This window comes from Podospora pseudoanserina, assembly GCF_035222485.1.
Source record: "Podospora pseudoanserina strain CBS 124.78 chromosome 7 map unlocalized CBS124.78p_7, whole genome shotgun sequence".
Lineage (NCBI taxonomy): Eukaryota > Fungi > Ascomycota > Sordariomycetes > Sordariales > Podosporaceae > Podospora > Podospora pseudoanserina.
This window is the reverse complement of record NW_026946671.1, coordinates 1,234,147-1,256,992: the sequence shown is the minus strand read 5'-3', so window position 1 is coordinate 1,256,992 and position 22,846 is coordinate 1,234,147. Positions and strand designations below refer to the sequence as shown.

Here is a 22,846-nt window from a genome sequence, read left to right as displayed (position 1 = left end):
GGGACAGTCTTGGATTGGGGTAATTATGAGGAAGGAAAATAGGGGGTCTGTTTTGGAGCCAATGTATCTGGTTATGGCGTTGGGGGTTTGGCAAAGGATTTATGAATATCCGTATGCAGTGTATCACAATGGGCATTCATTGTCTTGTGTTCTAGAGAGGAGAGAGAGATGGTGGCACGTGCGCGTGCCCCACCAATTCAGGTGGCAGTCTGGAAGCCTGGCCTTTTACTGTAGAGGTTGACTTTTTTGACTCCCTCTGCCCCACCATCTTTTGCAGCATCCCATTTCCATCCACCGCTTTGTTTCCCCAGATTGAGAACGAGTCGAAATAGAAACAAACTTCCAAGCAACTCACGCCGCGGCTGTACACACTGAACAAGAGTGTGTCTTTAACTGTGCACTGTCTCCATCCGAACAACCCCCCATCCCTCACCGCCGCCCTACCTTACTTATTCCCCGCAGACCATGGAGGCCAACTGAAGCAAGGTCGACTCATGTATCTTCGGCGCCACATCTGCCGTATCTGAGAATGCCGAGTGCTCTTCCACCACAGCTTCCAGAGTTATAGCAGCCTCGCGTCAAAAATAATAGCCCACCGAAATATAAAGATTCCGAATCCCTCACCACACACCACATTAACCACTGTGTCCGGCAATGGACGCCCAGGTAAGCCCATGATCTAGTTCCCCGCAAAAAGCGCCCAATCTCCCAACCCCGCTACCACCAGAGGAGGGATAACCGTCGCCGTCGTCTGGGCCGTGTCGCATGACCATGCTAACATGCTCTGCCCTCATAGATCGAGAATGCGATCGAGGTCGCCTGGAACCCTAGTTCCAGCCAGGAGCTCAAGGGCCAGGCTTTCGAGTACCTTAACCAGCTGCGAGTAGACCCCCAGGCCTGGCAGGTCTGCATCGGCCTCTTTACCCGATCCCCCCCAGCGTCCGAAGTCGTACGACTAGTCTCGCTCGAAATCATAAACAATGCTGTTCATTCAGAAGCCCTGGATGCAGCCAGTCTCGTGTACCTGAAGCAGTCTCTCCTCGAATATATCGGACGGACATACACGAGCAACACCCAAAGTCAGGTCGACCCAGCACATCTCCAAAACAAGCTGACGCAAACCCTCACATACCTTTTTGTGTTCTTGTACAGGGAACACTGGAGCAGCTTCGTTCAGGACTTTTATGCCATTGCCCAGAATGACAACCTCCCTGGCGTCATATTATACCTCCGCATTCTCAGCTCGATTCACGACGAGATTGCCGACTTGATGCTCAGCCGGCAGGAGCAGGAGGCGAAGAGAAACAGTGATCTCAAGGACCTTATTCGTGAGCGAGATATGGCCAAAATTGCCACGTCATGGACCGATATTCTGTCTCGGTACAGCAACCAGCACGATGGAGTCGTTGAGATGACGCTCAAAATCATTGGGAAATGGGTGAGCTGGATCGACATCTCGCTGGTCATCAACCAACAAATGCTCGGTCTTCTGCTGCCCTTGGTCGGGAGGTCAAATGCTTCAGGTGGCGAGGACAAGGTCAGAGATATAGCTGTTGACACCTTTACCGAGATTGTCAGCAAGAAAATGAAGGCGAGCGACAAGATCGAGATGATCAACTTCTTGCAGCTTCGCGAAATCATCACAGAATTGCTGGCCAGTCCCCCACTCAATGAGTGGAAGGGAACCTCCCAGTACGACACGGATCTGGCCGAGGTGGTCGCCAAGCTTGTCAACGCCGTCATGTCAGATATTGTTCGCGTGCTTGAGGACGGCAAGGTTGACAACGATACGAGGGCGAAGGCTGAGCAGCTTCTGCAATACTTCCTGCCGTCCCTGCTCCGCTTGTTCTCAGACGAGTACGACGAGGTCTGCTCGACAGTTATTCCCTCATTAACCGACCTCCTCACTTTCCTTAGAAAAGTCGGGACTCTTCCGGCAACCTATGCCGAAATGCTTCCTCCCATCCTGAACGCCATAGTTATCAAGATGAGGTACGACGAGACGTCCAACTGGGGCCTCGAAGACGAGCAAACAGACGAAGCAGAGTTTCTGGAGCTGCGTAAGAGGCTGCAAATTCTCCAAAAGAGCGTTGCTGCCGTTGATGAGAACCTCTGCATGGAGTTCATGAGCAACCTAGTCGGAAACATGTTTTCCACCCTCCAGCAACAAGGGTCTCAGATGGACTGGAGAGATCTGGACCTGGCGCTTCACGAAATGTACCTGTTTGGAGAGCTTGCGCTGCCCAACATGGGACTGGCTGCCAAGAGTCAGCCAAACCCTGTAGCCGCGGAGCGCCTGGCTCTCATGATGAGCAAGATGGTTGATTCTGGTAAGTTTTCTTCCCGTTTTGAATACGAGCAATGCTGACACGTCAAAGGTATTGCCAACTACGCCCACCCAGCTATTTTGCTCCAGTACATGGAGATTTGCGTCCGCTATCACAGCTTCTTTGAGTCTCACCAAAACTACATCCCCCGGGTCCTTGAGAACTTCGTAAGGCTGGTGCACCATGAGCACGTCAGGGTGCGCACACGCTCTTGGTACCTGTTCTTGCGCTTCGTCAAGACTTTGAGGGCGCAGGTCGGCAATGTCGCCAAGACTGTGATCGAGTCCATCAGCGACTTGCTGCCCATCAAGGCTGAGGTCCCTAGTAATGACGCTGACGACGACATGTCCTCTGATGAGTCTGATCACTCTGCCGATGCCGTCTTCAATGGCCAGCTCTACTTGTTTGAGGCTGTTGGCTGCGTGTCTGCTACATCTGCCACCCCTGTTGCCGACCAGGCCTTGTATGCTCGGTCTGTCATGGAGCCTCTTTTCTCAGATATGAGCGTCCACCTCGAAAGAGCCAAGGCCGGGGATGCGCAAGCCATTCTCCAGATTCACCACATTATCATGGCCCTCGGTACTTTGGCTAATGGTTTTGCCGACACGCCCCTTGGCCACACCAAGGCGCGGGCTCAGCCAGCACAGGAGATCTCGGCCGAGTTTACAAGAGCTTCCGAGGCGATCCTGATTGCTTTGAACCAACTTAATACGAGTGACGAGATCCGGGCGGCCTGCCGGTCTGCCTTCTCCCGCCTGCTCGGCGTCCTCGGCTCTGCCGTTCTTCCACAATTGCCACAGTGGATCGAAGGCCTGCTCTCTCGCAGCTCCAGCAAGGACGAGATGGCTATGTTCCTTCGTCTGCTGGAGCAGATTGTATACAACTTCAAGGGAGAGATTTCCACCATTCTCGATCTTCTCCTTACACCACTTCTTCAACGGGTCTTTGGTGGCCTTTCTGAGCCGATCAACGGCACCGATGATGAAATTCAGCTTCAGGAGCTGAGGCGGGAATACGTTTCTTTTGTTCAGGTTATCTTCATGAATGATCTTGGAGGCGTTTTGGTGTCTGCGGCCAACCAGGGTAACTTTGAGTCTCTTGTGTCGTCCATCTTCAGCGTCGCCAAGAACCTCAACCATGGGAACCTTGTGGCCAGCCGGATCGCCTTTAACGTTCTCAGCCGCATGATTACGCAGTGGGGTGGTCCCGACATCATCACCCCGGGTGAAAACCCAGTCGCTACCGGCCCTCCCTCTCCCACCATCCCCGGCTTTGAGCAGTTTATGCTCTCCCAGTTCCACGGCGTGTGCTGGGACGTTTTGCAGGACGGAGGGTTCCGACCGAGCAGCGATGCGACATCTAGACAGATCCTCAACGAAATCGCCGGCATCCAGCAGGCCATCTGGATGAAGACGGCAGATCTCTATATCAACCATGTCCAAAACCAGCTTGGTCAGGACAGCAACGACTTTTTGCGGACGCTGACGACGACGACGGGGCGCAAGCCACTGGTCGATTGGTTTTTGGCTCTGCTCAAGGGCCGGAAGTAGGTTCTGGCTTGCAAGAGGCCAGTGTGGCTGTTGTGTACTATTTAGATAGAGGAGGAAATGGAGAGAAGGGGGGTTGGAGGATGGGAGGGGTGGAGGTTTTGATTGATTGCCTATACAATTCCCCAAGAGCTTGTGCAGATACATATTTTCTTATGTCTTCAGAGAGACAAAAAATGATGCATTTCAGATAAATTCTTTTGTTGCGTCGTTGGTGTTGGTTATGGTTTGGTGAAGATGACATGAGGGTTGTGAATCTTAGAGATGGTGTTGGCACTTCATTACGTGCGGCGTGGCACTTGGTGACGCGGCGCGGTAGAGTATATAAAGTTGAAATGGCTTTTTTTGGGCTGCCGAAGTGTTTTGAAGAAACTGATAAAGGTGTCTTGATAAACTTGAAACTCTTTTGCCTCGCTGCCCACAATGACGTTCACAAACAACCAAGATAATATTCACAAGCAACCAGCATCGCCCGCCTGCCCGAAATGTACTACTACCAAACCGCTGCCGGGCGAGTACGGGTCCTCACAAGCTGGGAGATTGCCCAAATCGCAGGAACTTTGCCGCCTACTTTTCCGAGTCCCTCGGCCTGACATCCAGGTCGCAAATCGACAGTCTGTACTTATCGTCACACCACCAGACGGGACTGCATGCTGGGTGGGCTGAGGGTGTAGGGTATGTTGCCTCTCCCTTTTGCAATCTCATTTTGGTTTCCGCTTGTGGTAATGGGGTCATCACATCATATTCACCTCTGTTGCAACCCCTTATTTACTTCCCCAACCCCTATCCGTTGCCCCACCAACCAACCAACCCTTTTTAAAACCCGCCTTCCCCTACAGATTTCCCCCCCTCCCCCTCCCCATTGGTACCATTCTACACCACCACCCTGGCCTCTGTTAGTGGGGGAAAAGTAGATTAGGAAGTGTTCTTGGGATTAGTTTACGGGAGGAAGAGGACCTTCAGGCGGGAAAGGACTCGTGACGGAGGAGGCTGACTGGGCTAAAGCACAGGATACAGATGAATGAAGGAATGTGACTCTGAGGTTGGGGCTGCTAATCATAGGCTCATGGTACATGCTTTATTCAAGACGAATCCACCGCGACTTCTCCGCTGTGTTCGTCCAAAAAATTCAAAATTCAAAAAGAACTCGGTCAAGTCTCTCCTGTTTACCCCTGAGTAACAGGATATTTAACAATGATAACAACCCTTGTCAAGAATCGCAAATTGCCTCTCCCAAAACTTTTCGTCCCAACAATATGATATGGGAAGGAGTATATGTACTCTCCCGCTCGCTCGCGCGCCCTGATCCGTCCGTCCCAGCTTACCTGACTCTCCCACTCGCTCGCTCACGCAGCCAACCAACCACCCGCAGGCCGGTCCGGCCCGGTCCGTATGGAAGCGAAGATGACTTTCGCCCACGCCCCGCATGATACCTCTGCTTGGCCTGTGCCTCGGCTCTCCCAGCAGCAAGATCCTGCCTCTCTCGTCCACAACGACGCCGCCTGGGCAACCCCGAAGGTCACCACACCTCGTCTCTCTGACGGCACGGTTGCCCAACGGAATAGGATCCCGTCAGCGAGCCCTCATGATGATGGGTTGCCCTCGGGTAGGCAGTCTTGCGTGGCCTCGCTGTATCAAGCAGCATCACCCGCGCCCACTCGCTCATCCAAGATGGTATCACACTCCGAAGAGACGACCGTGCCCCGAAGTCCACTGGCCCGGTCATCTCCGCAGGCGGCCCAATGGTGGTTAGTTTCCGTGACCGACAGGCGAGAGGACACAACGGAAAGGGAATGTTATGTTATTCCAGACTGTACACGTTAGAAACTATCTGATGATGATGACCTGGTTAGAACATCTACAGTGTGTCAAAGACGGTTTAGATACCCCTGCAGACAAGCCGTGAGAGAAATACTCCACCGTCGAGACGATGGACAACTGTTACTGGTTAACAACCTTGGGCCGAAGAAATCTATCCAATCTAGGTCAGGATTAGCAATAGCTGTACGACTGTCAATGCCGAAGTGTCAAAAAGCTAAAGAAATAAACACCAAAACTCCCAGACTCGAAAGCCATACACCTCAATCATTAGCCTTAAAGAGCCGCTAGCTACAGAAAACCATCATTACCAGCTGTGCGTAACCCCATGCTCTATCCAAGTAAGACATATTTAAACATCAATCTCATCTTCATTTCTCATTCTATCCTCTCATCTCATCTCAGTCTCAATCTCAGCAATTCATCCTCACGCACCAACCTCAACAGCACACAAACTAATTACATCAACAATCTCAACAAACAAAAACAATAAAACCCATAAAAAGAAAACAACGCCATGCTAACCCCTCCATATTTAATTCAAATGCAGTAGCACACGCACCCGACCACCACCATCGTACACACTTTGCCCAGTGTAACAACAGGTACTTTCACCAAGACTATCAAGGTAATCGGCCTCAAGGAAAAAAATTACATATGTCCCTCCTTCTCCTCCAACTCCCTCATGTACTTGACAAACGTCTTCTTGTGAGTCTATGATTTCCCACACATGTTAGCTTTTTTTCTTTCCTCTCATAATTTTTTCACCACAAAAAAAAAGAAACATAAAAAACCAAAAAAAAACAAAATAAAATAAAATAAAAAACTTACCATCCCCGCATACTTCCCATCCCTCAGTATGCAAATATACCTCAACCCCAACTTGACAAAACACTCATACACCAAGTCCATCGGCGACCTAATGTCCAGCGCCACCGGGGCAGGGTCAATGTACGGCGTGAAATCCGTCGGATCTGGCATCCCATCATCCGAGTCGTCAATCGTTGGCACGCTCGCCATCAGGCACAGGCTCGATCCCTCATCCTGCAGATTATCCAGCGCGTACTCCAAATCCGGCGCCGGAATCAACCCCACCAGGATGCCGTGCCTGACGATCGGCAACCCCCCGTCCAGCTCGCCCGCCCGGTGCAGCAGCTCCAGCTTCGTCCTCAGGCTCATCGCCGGCACCACAGGGCTGGTGCTGATGTCAATAATCCTCTCTTTCCTCACCCTCGGCACAATGTCCGCCAGCTCCGACGTGAAGACGGGCTTGTGCTTGTTGTTGAGGAAGGGGTAAGAGTTCATCTCGGTCAGCAAGTCGTAAATGCTCAGCGGCTCGATCGCGTCAGCCACCCACTTGGCCACCAGAATCGCCAGCGAAAATGGCAAGACATAGTCCAAACTCCCCGTCAGCTCAAAGAGAATGACCGCCAGCGTGACCGACAGCCTCGTCACCCCACACATGGTCGACCCGGCCGCAATCAACCCATACACCCCAGGCTGGATACACGTCGCGCTCGTCGCCGAACAAGTCCCCCAAACCGGCCATTCCCTCGTCGCCATCACCCACCACTGCACCACGTGCCCAATCGTCCTCCCCATCAACCCCCCCACCACCATGGACGGCACATAAATCCCCGCCGGCACCTTGATACCAAACGTGATGATGGTCAAGAACCCCTTGATCAAAAACGCCGTCAGCAAATCCCTCAACACGGGCGGGATGTCCTCCGCCCTCTCCGGACACAACCCCAGATCCTCCAGGTTGTTATCCCGGTCATCGCACGGCGCCGCCAGGTTGTACAGCAACTTCGCCACCGGCAACTTTGTAAACACGTTCCAGTATCCAATCAACCCCGTCACAAAAGCCACCAGCACCACCTCCAGCAGCGGGTACGACTTGATGACGGGGATTCGCCTGAACGTCTTGGCCCAGCGCCTCGAAGCCTTGATGAACAACGCTCCCGCCGCTCCTCCCAAAACCCCCACCAGGATGAAGCTCCCAATCTCGAAATACTCCCAATCCACCAGATACCTCACCTGAAACATGACAATCTTGTGCGTGCCGTAGGGGTTCAGAAACTTGAGCGTCAACGCCGCCGTGATGCAGCAGAAAAACGTCCTAAACAGCGTCTTGGCGGGAAAGAAATACGCAACCTCCTCCAGCCCAAACAGCACCCCCCCCAGCGGCGCGCCAAAAGCGACCGCCACACCGGCCGCCGCGGCAGCAGAAAGGACCTCCCTCCTCTTGGCGTCGTTCCGGTCATACTTGCTAAACAATCTGCAAGCGATATTCCCGACACAGGTGGCGATATGCACATACGGCCCTTCCTTGCCAAGCGACAAACCAGACGCCACACTGAGGATCAACCCCAAACTCTTGATCAGCAACGTCTTGAGACCCAAGAAGCCGTGAAGAACAAAACCGCTGAGGATGACCCTCACCTCGGCGACACCACTCCCGGCGGCGGAGTAGTAAATCATGGGCGCGCTCTCCGCAGACGACGACCCCTGCCCATCGACACACGAGTGGCGCGGGCTGATGTTAGCACCATCGTCATTATCGTGATCCCCCATGTGCGCAGCATTCTCCGCCGCCAGGTTCTCATCCAGCGTCGTGAGCCGATACGCCGAAGGCACGACCGTCTTGGTCGTCAGCGTCATCAGACAAGAAGCCACCGCCAAAGCGATCACCATGACAATGTAAACAAACCACTCGGTCCAATCCTTGCCAAACGGCCACCCATTCAACACCTCGCCCCAATCCCTCCAGTCAACGCAAGGCCCGTGAGGGCAGCACCTCTTTTCGTTGATCAACCACCCCTTTTGGCAATACCCATCCTTGAAGTCAAACACCGTCGCCTCGCTCACGTTCACCGCGTAAGCCAGCACCGCAACGATGAACCCGACCAAGGCGCTCAGGATCCAACCTTGAGCCCCGTCAAAAAGAACATAGACCCTCCCCCAGAAATCTTTTCTCTGCCTGAGGGCCTTGACGCGGTAGGCGTCGGCGATGGAGTCGTGGACCCAGTCGGTCGAGGTGAATTGATCGTACCAGACGCGGTCGTCGGGATAGAGGGAGGATTTGGAGTCGGCGATGCCGCCGTAGGATTCTTGCCTGTCGCCTAGGGCTTGGATGAGGCGGGAGCCCCACGAGTTGGCGCGGGAGTGGTGGCGGTGGGATTTGACACTGTCTGTAGATAGCACCGTCAGTGATGACTGCCAAATGGCAACGTAAGGAGGGGGACAGACCGGCGTAGCTCTGGTTCCTAGACAGATGCGGCACCCTAGGTGACCCATGCGCACTCGCGATCCTTATCCGCGACGTCCGGTTCGCGCCGAGCAGGGAGGTGCGCTCGTCCGGGACGCCCTCCGAGTTGGACGGTCGACGGGACATGATGCGGGGCCGGCGGAAGGAGGTTGGGGAGCTGGGGAGGGAGAGGTATTGGGATGATTGGGAGGGTTGATTTGATTCTTCGTTGTTGTTGTTGCTGTTGTTGTTGCTGTTGTTGTTGCTGTTGTTGTTGTTGCTGTCTGTATCGGTCCCTCCGGAGGCATCTCGGAAGACGTCCCGCAGGCGCGGGGTGTGTCTCCTTCCTGTCATGATGACAGTGGAGATGATGAGGTGTCAGGTGGTGTTGTTGATAAGACGATCGGCGGCGGCGGCGGCGGCAGGTGCAGGACTTGTTCAGGTCGCTGCTTGCTTGCCTGGTTTTGAAGAGGGTAGGTTAAATCAGGAAATCGAGATTCGAGATTGCGTCGGTATCAGTTTCCGAGTTGGAGGGCCATGAGACCTGGACGGGTAGGTGCAGGATGCGGGTTTGCGACGGGTGTTGTGATACGGCAGTATATCGCGTGAGGGAAGGAAAAAGTCGGAGAAAAAAAGGAGCAGGAAACACAAGCAACTATCCTATCCAACACATTTTCTTCAAAAAGAGAGGAAGGAGAAAAAAAGAAAAGCACCTCCGCCGCAATGTGGGCGGCCTTGTTCACCGGGAATTTCTGGTCAGTTCGGTAGGTAGGTGGTGGTTGGGGGGAAGCAGATGTTGGATGGATGGCTAAGCCCCCAGTTTATCGAGTCCCTGTTGGAGGTGGTGGTGTTAGGTGGTGCTCCACTGTGCATACAGCGAGTGTCTCACTTGGCGTCATAGGCTCGCGGCGGTGCTTGCTCAGATGATTTGCTTTTCTGGCAGTCTTCTTCCCTGTTTTTGGACTGTATGATCTGGTGTCAATATCACTCCCATTCACTTGTCAGTCAATCAGTCAATGTCAACAACCTGATCAGACGGGAACAAAGCGGCCGCCTCGGTCCAGGAACCCGGAGCCGGTGTTGTTCTGTCGGGGTGGGGGGGAAACACGCTATGTCATAGCGGTCCCCCCGATTGCGCATCCTGCGTCTGTCATTGGTCATCTTTTTTTTAGGCACCGGTGCCGTGACTGTTGCGGTAAAGGGTCCCTCCCGGCAGGCAATCGAGGCCTGAAAGCTGGGGAAATGCCAGTGACACTCGGGAATCTCACAGTGATCCAGCACCAGCACCAACAAACAAATCCAACGGGCGGCCCGTTGGAGTGTAACCGTTGGTTGAAGACGACACCAATTATTTATCTACCGACAGAATAGACGGGCTTCTTTTCTTTTTCATGTCAAGCCCCATACATACCCCATCTCCATCATCCGACACTTAACTCAAACGTCGCGTGTTTGCATGACTCAATCACAAACACCAGGAGACTAAGCGGGGGAAGGAGAGGAGAGGCGAGGAGAGGAGAGGAGAGGAGAGAAGAGGAGAGAAGAGGCAGTACAGCATCAGCTCGTACGATGTCGTCAAAAGAGGAGCAGAAACGGCAACGCGCCGTGCCCAAGTTCGGATCCTTCCAGCCGAAACCCACACCCGAGCCCGAAGCAGGGCCCGCATCGGGGGAGGCGCGGAAATCTGTCAGAGACCGGCACGGGGACCCCGGTGGGGAATCCAAAAGGGGGCATGATGGCCGTCACCGTGAGAGACGCCGTGATTCTCGGAATCGGGGAGATGAACGTCGTCGGGATCGTGAGAGGGACGGGGACAGAAGACGAAGTGGGAGCAGGGATGGGGATGGGGAGAAAGAACGGGACAGGCACCGTGAGAGAGACCGAGATCGAGACAGGAAAAGGCCCAAAGACAGGGAGCAGCACCATTGGTCAAGAGAGGATTCGGTCCAGCCCAAGACTCTCAGCGACAACTTCTTCATTGACAAAAAAGGCGACCCTCTCATCCTCCGCTACAGCGGCAACGACCGCTCCAAGATCCCAGCCTACCACCGCTCTGGCCATGGCAAAATCCTAGGGTCAAGAGGCCATCTCATCCTCCACCGTGACGGCCCCAGAGATTTATTTTCTCTCTCCTTCTCCCGCGAGGGTCTGGGTTCGGCCTTCAGGGACAAAGCCCTCCTCTCACAAATCCGACGCGCCAAATCTCACCGGATCAGGTCCTCCACCAAACCACCTCCCTCACCAACAGACCAGTTCATCTCTTTGACACCCCCCTCCTCCAAAAAGCGAAAACGCGGCCGGGAAAGCCCCTCATCATCAGACCCGGAGGATCAACAGGACCGAAAGCCAGACTACAGGTCTATTTACGGCAAGGCCAAACCTCCCCCATCAGACTCCGAGTCTGAGTCTTCAGATTCGGAGACCTCATCCCCAGAACAAGAGAAAAAAGAGCTTTCTTCTGCCAGAAAAGAATCCGTCAGCCTCACCCGCCACCTCCGCTCCTCACCCGCCGACATCCCCTCCTGGCTCCGGCTGATCTCCCTGCAAGACACCCTCTTTGCCCAAGACGTTGGCCATTCCCGTCCCCGGACAGGCAATGAAACCATCGCCCTTGCCGAGTTGAAGCTGTCGCTTTATCAGGAAGCGCTTGCCCATCTGCCATCTCGATCTGGTGGTGAAAAGGAGGTTCTGATCCTAGGCATGATGACCACGGGGCTTAACATATGGGATGACAAAACCGCTGCGAAAAAGTGGGAGAGTCTTCCGCAAAAGTATGGCGTAGCACCGGACGGGAGCTTTGAGCTGTGGCGCGCGAGGGTGGGTTGGGAGATGGGGAGGGTGGGGTCGTGTACGGTGGACAGGATGAGGGATGTGTTTGTTGAGAAGCTGGGGGGTTTGTCAAGGGGGTTGGTTGGGGTGGAGGAGGGGGATGAAAGGGGGGAGGTGTGCCGGCAGATTGTCTATGTCTTTTTACGCCTGACAAAGCTGTTGTTCGAGGCTGGGTATACCGAGCGGGCGGTGGCTTCTTGGCAGGCGTTGTTGGAGATGACGTTTTGCCGGCCCGGCACGGCGACATCGGCGGAGGGGTTTGAAGAGTTTTGGGAGAGTGAAGTTGCGAGGTTTGGGGAGGAGGGGGCGAGGGGGTGGAGGTGTTTTGTTGAGAGTGGGGGGGATGAGTTGCCGCCTGATCCAAGGTTTGAGGACAAAAGGGATGGGGTTGATGTTGAGGATTATAAAGATCCGTACCAGCTCTGGGCGGCTGTGGAAATGAAGCGGGCTGCGAGGACGAGGATGCCGGCGAGGACGCTGGATGAGGGGGTTGATGAGGATCCGTTTAGGGTGGTGATGTGGGGGGATATCAAGGACTTTGTCGTCTGGTTCCCGGCCGGGGTTTTGGACACTGCGAAGAAATTGGTGGTGGAGGCGTTTGGGGTGTTTGTTGGGATTCCCTCCAGTTGTGAGGAACCGTTTGTGAAGGACTGGCGGCGAGATCCATTCTTGGCTCCCAAAAGCCAGGCTTTCCGGCCTTGGGAGAGACGCAAGGGACAAAACACGGAGAGCGTGGATGTTGATCTGTCAAAACGCCCCCCTGAATTCGCTCAACAAGGCGGTGACATGGCCACCTCACCCGAGCTTCTCTTCACCAGGGAGGGCTGGTTCAAATGCCTGGACTCCTGGGACAAAACCCACCCCCCTGAAGAAACCCAACTCGACCTCCCATGGGTGCTAGCCACACTCGAACGACTAGTCACAGACCACCACCGTGAAGACCTAGCAGAAATCTACCTCGCCACGGTCTGGCTCAACACCGACGCCAAAACCACCAAAAAGGTTGCCAAAACTCTGCTCAAGCAATACACCACCAACACCCCCCTCTACAACGCCTACGCCTTGTTGGAGCACTCCAACAACAACCCGGAACTCGCTTTCAAAATCCTCGACTCAGCCACCAACCTCCCCAACAGCCAGCTCCTGTTCAACACCCAAACCTGGCTCCACCTCCTCTCCTCCCGCAACGACCTCGCCCTGACGACCCTCTGCCGCTCAGTCGACCCCTCCGTCTCCTCTCCCCCATCCCCAGCAACGCTCCTCAAAGCTCGGTCTCAATTCTCTACTACCCTCGACTTTTCCCTTTCTTCCCTCTCCCTCCCCACCGCCGCCGCCCACGCGGAGAGTCTCCTCTTACTAGCCTACCTCTCCCCTTCCTCTCCTCCTAGTGAACCAACCTCGTCCTCCCAAGGCAACATCTCATCAGCCCTGGGTGCAATCACAGATATAACCCAGAAATTCACCTCCCGCTCTTTAGAATCCACCCCCTGTTTGGAAAAGCTCCTGCAAACCGCCTGCAGGCTGTCACACCACCACTCCCAGATAGGGCCTTACCGCCCGGCGCTTTTCTGTTCAACTGTCCTCTCTTACCTGGAGCTCTTCCCTTCCAACACCATCTTCCTCGAACTCCTATCCTGGGCACAACCCCCCCTGTTGGTCAAGGATCCAGTCAGGGAGCTTCTCCAAACCATCGCCCTCCAACCTGGACATGACTCCCCCAGCACCCGGCGGTTTGCCATCATGCATGAAGTCCACAACGGGAGTGCCCACTCGGTTAAAAAAGCTTTTGAATCTGCCATCACGGGGAGCGGGAAAGGGAATGGGGAGATCTGGAGGGGTTTTGTTCGTTTCTGTGCGAGCAGGAAGGAGGGAAAAGGGGTGTTTTACCGGGGTGTGGAGGGGTGTTGTTTGGATAGGGGGTTGTATCTTGCTGCTTTTGAGGAGGGATGGTGACGGACATGACGGGGGAGGAGCTGAGGGGGTGGTGGGGACTTTGGTGGGCAAGGGGAAGGGTGGGTGTTGAGTTGGAGGAGTTTCTGGGGGGCGGTTGGAAAGTGTAACGTTTCTCAGGTGAATAGCACATTATTCAGAACCAAGCGGCACACGTTGTAGCCACCGCAACGCGTGGTGTCAAGGCCTTGAAAGAGATGAATAGATATGCTTTTGGACATTGTTTTGGACATTGTTTTGGAGGCTTTTGCGACCATCTTTCAAGGTCTATAAAAATATTGAACAGGCTAAATATCATCTCAAGGCATCTTGACCACTTCGACAAGATGTATCAACTATCTACCAGTCTGTTCTCTCCCCCTCCCCCAACCTTGTCCACGTCTCTCCTTTCTTTACCCCAAACACGACACTCTCTTCCACGCAAACCACACTTCCCACTCCCATCTCTAGAGCCCTGGGCTTCTCACTAAACACTATCCATCTCTTGGCAAACCCCCTGCCCGCCAGTTGACCACCACCATCCCCAAAATAGTTTGGCAACAATCCAGCTAGACGCGCAAAATCTCGCGTTTCATCAGTTTTTGTTGGCCCCCTCCCCTCCCAAACGCGGCTAATCCTCTCCCGCTAAGATCGTGGCTGCCACGTGGGATTAACACTGCTAAACCCCTTTGGGTCTTGAAAAAAAAAAAAAAGAAAAGAAAAAAAAAGAAAACCACTTTCTCGCATTTTTAAACGTCGTTATGGTTGAAACGGTCCCGCCACCCCCTGTCTCTTACTCTGTCTGTCTCGACAACACCACCACCACCACCACCATCACCAGGCACACCAAAGCTGAGGGGAATGTGACAGCTCCCTTACTTTCTCACGCGTGGGATTCATTCGAAGCCAAATAATGACACTGGTCGATGTTTCGGTTGGAAGTTCTTTGCCGAGCATTCGAGCCGGACGTGGGGGGTTAACCACATTCCAGACACACAAAGACAGCACGACTACTACTCACACGCGGCTCGCCGCCAACGTTCACGATGGGTAGGGGGCACAGTAATGTTGCTGAACACCACAGCCAAAGTCACAGAGAGCAAAGCAGTGGCCTGTGTTAAATAAATCAAGGTTTTGAGTCAACACAAACAAGTAAAGTCAAATCCAACATGTGAAGCAACTTCCCGTTTTAGCAACCAAAAACAAAAGAACAAAAAAAAAAAAAGTAAATAAACAACCCCCCCCCCCAAAATAAAAACAACTGGCTTGGTATCTATAAACCCCTACAAAACCCCAGACATGAAGCGTGTGCAGCAAGCCCAATAAACCCCAAACTCTAGCAAATTCAAAATTTCAAAAGCAAAAGATGCGTCCGTATGCTCCCTTTCAACGCCATGAAAGCCATGAAAACAAACAAGCCACCACCTCCCCTTCCCACCAGCTCGGGCTAACCCCTGGCCAAACTCAACAACCCCCACAGCCTCCAACCCCTATTATCCCCCCTTCCCTCGGCAACCTAGGCAGTTCCAACTCCTCCCCCTCCCCCTCCGTCTCCCTCCCCTATCTTCCTGCGATAGTTGCTGCTGCTGCTGCTGCTGCTGTTGTTGTTGTTGTCTCTCCGCCTCCCTCCGTCTCATGACCTCCCACAGCCCCTCCCTCCAATTTTCCTTCTCTTCCACAACCCCCGCCCCACTGCTCCTCCTCTGATGATGCGTCCCCCTGGACGTCGACGGCGGTAACATCTGCTGCGAACCACATCTCTGATGCTGTTGCTGCGACGACCTCTCACCTCCCTGCTCCCTCACCCTCCCCTCCCCACCCCAAAGCCTCACCATCAGCCTCCTCTCCAACTGATCCAACGAAACATCCTCCTGCCCCGTCCTCACCTTGTAATTCGCCAACCCAAGCCTCAGCCGTAAGATTTCCGCTTTCTTCATCCCACCATTAGCTGATTCGCCCAACAACAACCAAAAAAGGATTACTGGACAAAAAAATTACCTGACGAGCCTGTTCACGCGTCAAACTCCTCCTCTGCACCGATGCCGATGCCGATGCCAATACCGATGCCGATACCGATACCGATGCCGGTGCTGGTGCAGGTGTTGAATCAGGAATGGTGGTAACCATGGAGACATCCCCCTCACCCTCCTCAAGGAGGAGAAGGTGGTGGTGGTGGTGCGGGCTGGAAAACACCGACGACGCTGACCCTGCTGATGCGGGCGGTGATGAGGAGTACTACGTCTGTCAACAACCGGAAAATTATGGAAAGGTGGGGAGGGACATACGCTTAACCTAGCTTTCTTTACCACCCTCTCCTCTTCCGCCGCTGCCCTCGAAGCTGTGGGCGAGGAATCGACTGTTCCAGTCCCAGACAACACCCTCTTCTTGACCCCCGTCTCGGGCGGCGTACGCGTTTGCATCAGCTTCGTCTGTGACTCGAACGGGCTTTGCAACATCCCCTTCTTTGTTGGCGAAGACGCGTTGTTGGGATTCAAAGAGCCGAGTGGGACGCGGGGGGTTTGGGTTTGGGTTTGTGTGGTGGCGTCCATTGCTATCACCAATCTTTTCTCCCGAGTAAGGTATTGAAAGCAAAATCGCGTCTAAATCTCTTTAACGCGTCTTGTATCTGTTGAGAAAAGGAAAGGGAAAAACAGGAACGAGATCAAAAGGTAAATAAGTAGGACGTGAGTGAGAGGGGCACAAAAGTCGCGTCCAAAAACCACACAAGTCGCGGTTTAAAGCTTGTGGATGGTAGGTGGGTGCTGAAGAACAATGTGAGCTACAAGGTGTAGGTACCTACACTAGTGAGCCCCTGTCCCCCGAAAGCTAACGAAACCCCACTGTGCGGCGCCTAAAGAGAAGCTTCGGGTACCTACCTACCTAGGAGGGTACGTACCTCTTGTCTTTGGACAAAAAGCTCGTCGCATTCAAGAACTGAAACTGCTGCTGAGGAAAAAAGCCTTGATCAGGCAGCAGTTTATTCAGTTCCCCTTTCACTGCCATCCACATACCGAATACAATAAACCTGTTCACATCTCATTCTCCACGTCAACTAAAAGACCCCAGTCCTCGGCACCCAGCCCACAGTGGATCATCGCGTCTTCCTGCATGGATTGGCGCGCTCCCGTCTCTACTCCCGATGCCCCCGCAGCAGCAAGCATCATCAATATGAACCTAGCCAGAGCTTCAACACATGCCAAACAAATTGTCATATGGTGTGATACTTTTGATCTCTCATTCAATGTCCCCCAAAAACCCCCCTTTTACTAGTATAATATACAATTCGTATACATCCAATAAATCCACCCAAAATACATCCATCCATTCATCTTTCTTCAACCTCGATGCAAAAAAAAAAAAAAGACAAGACAAACTGGGAAAAAAAGAAAAAAAAGAAAGCAAGTTCACGGGGGGTATCACCCTATCTGCCTGACCTGAGAAACCGTCCATTCGACCCGCGAGACACAGAGAAAAAAGAAAATAAGAAATATAGAATGCTTCCGTATAGCCCAATCCGCACAATTACCAAACTCCCTCCCTGCCCCGAAAACAAACCGCAGCAACACTCATATAAAGAGACGCTGAGAGAAAGAGAGACAAGGAAAAAAATAAAAAATAAAAATAGAAAAGAGGTATTACACTACCCTTCTCGTGAATGCCCAGACCAACCCTGCTAGCTTTTCCCATATACCATGTACCCATGCACATTATATATATAAAACTGCCACTCCGCTTCATCATCATCATCATCACCTAGGTATCCAGAACCTAAACCGATGCATCCATCATGTACCCGCTGTTGTCAAACTGAAACGGCTTGCTAAAGTCGTTTCCCATCGTCATGTCTTCAAAGGTGAACTGGTACGCCTCCTGCCCGCCGCCAAAACCACCACCCGGGCCGTACAGGTCGCTGTCCACCAAACTATCCAGCGAATCCATGTTGATCCTGTTCATGTCCATCAGCACATCCTCGTTGAAGTTCTGGAACGTCAAGTTGATATCCAGCCCGGTGCCCTCGAGGATGTCGCTATTCGGCTCCGAAACCCCGCTGTCTTTGCTGGCCGTCGACTCGGGCGTGTCGTTGGGCGTGATCGATCGGTACGTCCCAAACTCGTGCATCATGTTGCCCGTGGTCGCGTCTATCGTGGGCCCCAGCCCGGCAAACAGATTCTGCGGGTCGATCGTCGTGCCCGCCCACATCTCGTCCACCGGCGCCATGGGCGTGCTCGCCGCCATCCGTGGTGTCGCCGTGCTCTCCCGTCCTCCCGCGGCACTGCCCTGTCGTCTCATCGACGCGTCGCGAGACATGGGCGTCGCCGCCAGATCAGGCTTGCTCATGGGTGTCTGGCCTTGCTTGGAAAGACTGCCAACCATGGCCGGCGCCGAGACGGGCCTGCCCTGTTCGTCAAGCTTCAGTGCCGCAGCCATGTTCTCCCGCATGAAGGCGACAGGATCTTGGAATGGCCGGATGTGCTCCTCCTGCTTGTGCATGCCAAGCGCTTCCTCGCTCTCGAAACCCACAGACATTTGCTCGCAACCGGGTTCGGGACACATGAATTTGGGTGCCGTCTTGGCCGGCTCCTGCTTCCGGCTAACAACGGGAGAGGGCGCCTTGACGTTGGGCGACAGGGAGCCAGTGCCCGGCTGAATGGCCGGCGGCGAGCTGTGGTTTGCTCCCGTCTTGGGCTTCTTCCTGGCAGGTGGTGCCTGGAGCCCGTCCCGTGTGAGAAGCGGCTCGCTCAGGTATTCCGGATTGCCGGCCGGCGACTTGTGAGCCCCAAACGAGAAAGGCGGCTGCGTGGTCGTCGGAGCGGCCGGGGCGGCAACGTTCTTCGCGGCGGTGCGGTTCTGCGCCTGCTTCAACGCCTGTGTCTGCTTCTCCAGATTGGCTTGGCTCAGAGGCGTGGGTGCTTGCGCAGGCCGCTGGGTTGGCGTCCCGCCGTTCGCCTGACTCCAGCTATTTTGCAGACCAAGCGAGGGTACACAATAGGTCTTGATGTCAGTGGCCATGTTCTTGAGCATCTGCTGGATCTGGTCGAGTTCCTGGGGCGAAATGGTGAGGACGGGCCGCAAGATGGTTGACGGCTGTGATGCGTCCTTGTTTGGAACGAGCTGCCTGTAAAGTTTGTGCCGCTACACGACATGTCAGTCAGCCTCCCGTGATGTAGAGACTCGATCCGGATATACGTACTGCTCGAAGGAAAATCCTCAGACGTTCCTCGTCCTTGGTCTTGAAGAACCATGCCTGCGACCACGCGCTTACACCTCTCATGGTGCTCAATGCTCCCAGGAGCGTCCTGCGGGTTTTCCCCAATAGTTCTGCGTCCATGGGCACCGGCACCTCGTTCTGTCCTTGGGCGAATAGCTGTTCTTCCGTGGTGATGGCCGTGATGCGCTGATGAAGTCGCAAGGTGGCATCATACTCGGCCCTTTCCTGCGGCCCCAGGGCCACAACCTGTTCCTCAGGAAGCGGCTTGAACGGTGGGGGTGCACGGATATTGGTCTGAGCTCCAGGTCCCGGCGCTGGTCGTTGAGCGGCATTGTTCGCTTGGGCCGCACCTTCGGAATCGTCCGGCTTTCGCTTGAGGTTGTGCCTGGGGGCGGGCACGGGGGAAGGGTTCGGTCCATGTTGTCCCGGCTGTTGCTGTGACTGCGGCGCCGGCTGTGACTGCTGTTGAGGTTGCGGTTGTTGAGGAATCTTGGGCGTCTGTCTGGCCGGCGTGGATGCTGGAGGAGCCACCGGGGTGCTCGAGGGCTTTGGCGGCATGTTTGGCTGAGCCATCGGAGGGGCACCTGGTTGTGTGGTGGGTGTTGGGGGTACTATCTGTGACGGAGCCTTTTGGCCGCCAGCATTGACATTGTTGATTCCCTGCTGCTGCTGCTGCTGCTGCTGCTTGTTGTGCTTCTCCCAGATCTTCTTGGCGTAGTCGGTGTACTTCAATCTTCTGAGTATCTCCGAGACCATGGCCGGGTTCTGGTTCGCATGATTGGCACTCCTGCTCATGAATGCCTGGACCTCTTGCGGGGTCAGCTGGGCGACATGCTGGGGGTATTCCTCGCCGGGGGGCAGCTGGGGCGGCTGGAAAGGAGCGCCGGGGTTGCCTTGGGGTTGGTTTGCTTGCTGCCTCTTCTGTTGTTGGTTCCACATTACTGCGAACTGCCTGTGCTGGACGGCCTGCAACATGTTCAGTTGCGCCGGGTTGTTGACTGCCAGGGCCTTGAGCTGAAACCATTTCTTAATGTTTGGCCCCACATTCGTTCCGTTGTTCGCAAGCATGCCGAAAACACCAGGCGCTATGTCCATGTTGTCGATGGCCGTCTTGCCGTGTGGGGTTTGCAAGTATTCCAACATCTTGGCCTGCACTGCCGGGTTTGGTGGCCCGTTCGGTCCCGGTCCCTGATTCGCCATGTTCATCTGGCCGGCTCGGAGTTGTTCCGGTGCCCCGGGCATCTGGCCAGGTGTGCCCATCGACAAACCACTCATCATGGCCGCCCGTTGCTGCTGATTCCAGTTGCCCATTGCTCCTTCGGGTATTCCTCGACCTCCGGCCAGCGCCGCGCCGTTCATGACACCTGGCATCGCCGAGGGCGGTCGTGTGTTGTTCTGATGGCTGAATTGCGGGTTCAAGCTGCCCATGGCCGGGTTACCTGGGTTAACGGGCGGTTGTCTCCCCACATGCCCCATCGGAACGGGCGGCTGCTGCATCGGCGCGTTCAACGTGTTCATGGCTGGACTCTGAGACGTGGTAGGGGGCCCGGCGAGACCGCCCGGTTGTCCTTGCATCGGGTGTCCCATCATCGGTCCTCGGGCAACACCAGGCTGCTGAACGCCAAAATTCTGTCCCGCCGGCATTGGTCGAGAAGCTTGGTTCACGCTCGGTTGAGCGCCCGGCATCCCGTTCATCGGGCCTGGCGTAACAGTTCTGGCCTGGCCGTTGCTCGCCGGGACAACCATCTGTCCCTGCTGCTGGGCGAGCAGAGCTTGTTGACGCTCGTTCCGTATAGTTTCGATGTTGGCGCCGAGCATCGGGCCATTCGGCATGACTGGCTGCTGTGCTAGTGGGTTGATCATGAGTTGGTTCGGGTTCATCTGTCCTGGTTGGCCCTGCGGCATTCCGTTGGCCATTCGTTGCTGTCCAAGAGCTTGAGCTTGCCTCTGCCGGCTCGCAGTCATTTGCCGCAGGGCCTCTTGCTGAAAATGCCACACGAGTACATCCCCGTGGAACTGAGCAGCACGCGGGCCCAGGTTCTCCATGATTTTCTGGCGCATTTGGGCTTTCTGGGGTTCGGGAACTTGGCTCATCAGCCTCTGCGCGACCTCGTTGACGGCATTGATCTCATTGGGCTGCAGCTGGCCCATGGGACCCATAGGACGTGCAGGCTGTCCCATCTGCATTCCGAACGGTGGTTGCCCGGGCCTGTTCTGAGGGTTCCCAGCCAAGCCCATACCAAGCTGGGCTTGTGGGGGTCCTTGAGGGACTTGCATCGGGTTTTGCATGCCTGGAAATCCAGGCTGGCCGGTCGGCCCCATTCGAGCAGCAGCCATCTGGTTCATGAGCATCTGTTGCTGCTGATGCTGCTGCTGACGTTGCTGCTGCTGCTGATGATGCTGCTGTTGTTGCTGCTGCTGCTGCTGCAGCTGGTTCTGAAGCTGTTGCGTGTTGCCCTGTCTGCGTGCGACCATCTCGTCGATTTTGCCTTGCAAGGCTCTGTCGTACATGGCCTGGAAAATGTCAAAATACAGTCCGGGCTTCTGCCTAAAAAGAAAAAGAGAAAATGCAAACGGTGCAACGAATATACTGGAAGGGGACGTGTGGCGCTCACCTTATTTTCAGAACTCAGCCAAGCCTTTTTCTCGAAGTCGGTTGCGTGTTGAAAGATAGCGGTGAAATTGCCGGTCGACATGGCAAGTATTACGTTTGTGACGCTGCAGTCCCGTTAGTGACCCAGGCTTGTCATGCACTCAGTTGCATCTCAACCGTCCAGTACTTACAGGTTCAGAGTCTTTCCATATCGCTCGTTATGAGACATGGCACTCTGCCATGTGTTTGGAGCGGCCTCAGGCTGCGTGTTGACAACATAGGTCATGACAAGTTGGTTGATTTGCTGCTGCTGCTGTTGGGATTTGGCTCGCTGCTGCTGCTGTTGCTGCTGCTGAAGCAGCATCATATGGTTGGGAACCATCTGTGGCGGTATGTTGGCGGCCATGGCCGCAGTTGAGTAGTGGAATCAACTCCTTGCTATCCTTTTCTGCAGCGCACCGGGGCGAGAGGGCGAGACAGCTGCGGAGCCAAGCGTCGGCGTGTTGGGATATTGACCGTGGCGGATTCCCATATACCTGCGGCTTTGATGGCGAGGGCAAGCTTCGGCGCGCGTTCAAAGCGGCGGTGTCGCTGGGGCGACAGCGGTTAGGCCTTTGATCAAGATGTCGCCAAACAAATCCCCTCAGTGTATGTCGACCAAGATCAATTCGGCGCTCGTGGAGCCCACAAATAACAAAATGTCAGTGAGAGAAGTCAAGGGCGACCGAGAGCGCGTGAGCTAGGGTCAGAAACAAAGCTGCTGTTCGTCGTGGTCGTGGTCGTGGTCGTGTCGTGTCGTCGTCGTGAGAGAAGCGGCCCAAAAAAAGAGGTGGAGGACGAGGTTCCGGAGCCGGTACGCAGCACCTAGCAGTTCAGTTGTTGCAATTATAGACACACACGGTGGTTGAGTGGCCGAGTGGCTAGGTGAGAGCAGTTCCAATACTATGATGAAAAGGTAGGTAATGGAGGAGAGAGAAAAGCTTCAGTGAAGGTTGAGGTTGAGGTTCGGCGACAACGCAACGGTGGTGGGCACGGAAGAAGAGGGAGGCAGGCGGTGGTGTGCCCAGGAGTGGGAATGGAAAGTTGGGAAGGGAGAAAAGAACCTGGAAGGATGGGGATGTGGGGCCTACTACGATGGGCTCTGGCTGCTCTGCCCGCCGGTGTCAGACGCTACTTGGTTGGAGGCGGAACCCCAGGGCAGCCTGTACCAACAGGTACCCTTGGTACTCGCGAGGTACCTTTGGTGCAGGGGTCTCTAGCGCCTGGTGTCTGGCGCTTCTTTTCTCTCTCTCTGTCTCTCTGTCTCTCTGTCTCTCTGTCTCTCTGTCTCTCTGTCTCTCTGTC

At 54.7% G+C, this 22,846-nt stretch overlaps 5 protein-coding genes across 5 annotated transcripts; 2 read left to right on the top strand and 3 right to left on the bottom strand.

Moving 5' to 3' along the window:
- Positions 1–654: 654 nt before the first annotated feature.
- Positions 655–4,285, top strand: LOS1 (pre-tRNA nuclear export protein; the record flags this gene model as incomplete). The annotated part of the gene is made up of 3 exons (XM_062950668.1): positions 655–666; positions 797–2,330; positions 2,379–4,285. 3 exons carry the CDS (start codon positions 655–657, stop codon positions 3,875–3,877), a joined length of 3,045 nt encoding a protein of 1,014 aa, XP_062796700.1. The 3' UTR covers positions 3,878–4,285.
- A 1,710-nt stretch (positions 4,286–5,995) lies between these two features.
- QC764_710480 (uncharacterized protein) lies at positions 5,996–9,989 on the bottom strand. Its single transcript, XM_062950667.1, has 3 exons — positions 8,945–9,989; positions 6,524–8,886; positions 5,996–6,406 (listed from the first exon to the last, which is right to left on the bottom strand). The coding sequence occupies exons 1-3, from the start codon at positions 9,294–9,296 to the stop codon at positions 6,344–6,346; spliced, it is 2,778 nt and encodes a 925-aa protein (XP_062796699.1). The 5' UTR covers positions 9,297–9,989; the 3' UTR covers positions 5,996–6,343.
- A 522-nt stretch (positions 9,990–10,511) lies between these two features.
- Positions 10,512–13,724, top strand: QC764_710470 (uncharacterized protein; the record flags this gene model as incomplete). The annotated part of the gene is made up of 1 exon (XM_062950666.1): positions 10,512–13,724. One exon carries the CDS (start codon positions 10,512–10,514, stop codon positions 13,722–13,724), a length of 3,213 nt encoding a protein of 1,070 aa, XP_062796698.1.
- Positions 13,725–15,193: 1,469 nt separating this feature from the next.
- On the bottom strand, positions 15,194–16,625 carry QC764_710465 (uncharacterized protein; the record flags this gene model as incomplete). The annotated part of the gene is made up of 4 exons (XM_062950665.1): positions 16,581–16,625; positions 15,986–16,462; positions 15,699–15,935; positions 15,194–15,631 (listed from the first exon to the last, which is right to left on the bottom strand). The coding sequence occupies exons 2-4, from the start codon at positions 16,247–16,249 to the stop codon at positions 15,194–15,196; spliced, it is 939 nt and encodes a 312-aa protein (XP_062796697.1). The 5' UTR covers positions 16,250–16,462; positions 16,581–16,625.
- Positions 16,626–16,911: 286 nt separating this feature from the next.
- Positions 16,912–22,549, bottom strand: QC764_710460 (uncharacterized protein). Its single transcript, XM_062950664.1, has 4 exons — positions 21,694–22,549; positions 21,525–21,627; positions 18,892–21,423; positions 16,912–18,833 (listed from the first exon to the last, which is right to left on the bottom strand). The coding sequence occupies exons 1-4, from the start codon at positions 21,906–21,908 to the stop codon at positions 17,469–17,471; spliced, it is 4,215 nt and encodes a 1,404-aa protein (XP_062796696.1). The 5' UTR covers positions 21,909–22,549; the 3' UTR covers positions 16,912–17,468.
- Positions 22,550–22,846: the final 297 nt, after the last annotated feature.

What these genes read in the sequence shown, in the direction of transcription:
- QC764_710460 (XM_062950664.1), bottom strand. Translation starts at nt 21,908, where the DNA reads ATGGCCGCCAACATACCGCCACAGATGGTTCCCAACCATATGATGCTG. An exon ending in TATGGAAAGACTCTGAACCT is followed by an intron (nt 21,628 to 21,693) that starts GTAAGTACTGGA and finishes ACGGGACTGCAG; the next exon opens with CGTCACAAACGTAATACTTG. An exon ending in TGAGGATTTTCCTTCGAGCA is followed by an intron (nt 18,834 to 18,891) that starts GTACGTATATCC and finishes CATGTCGTGTAG; the next exon opens with CGGCACAAACTTTACAGGCA.
- QC764_710480 (XM_062950667.1), bottom strand. Translation starts at nt 9,296, where the DNA reads ATGACAGGAAGGAGACACACCCCGCGCCTGCGGGACGTCTTCCGAGAT. An exon ending in TAGGAACCAGAGCTACGCCG is followed by an intron (nt 8,887 to 8,944) that starts GTCTGTCCCCCT and finishes TGCTATCTACAG; the next exon opens with ACAGTGTCAAATCCCACCGC. An exon ending in ATGGGAAGTATGCGGGGATG is followed by an intron (nt 6,407 to 6,523) that starts GTAAGTTTTTTA and finishes GGGAAATCATAG; the next exon opens with ACTCACAAGAAGACGTTTGT.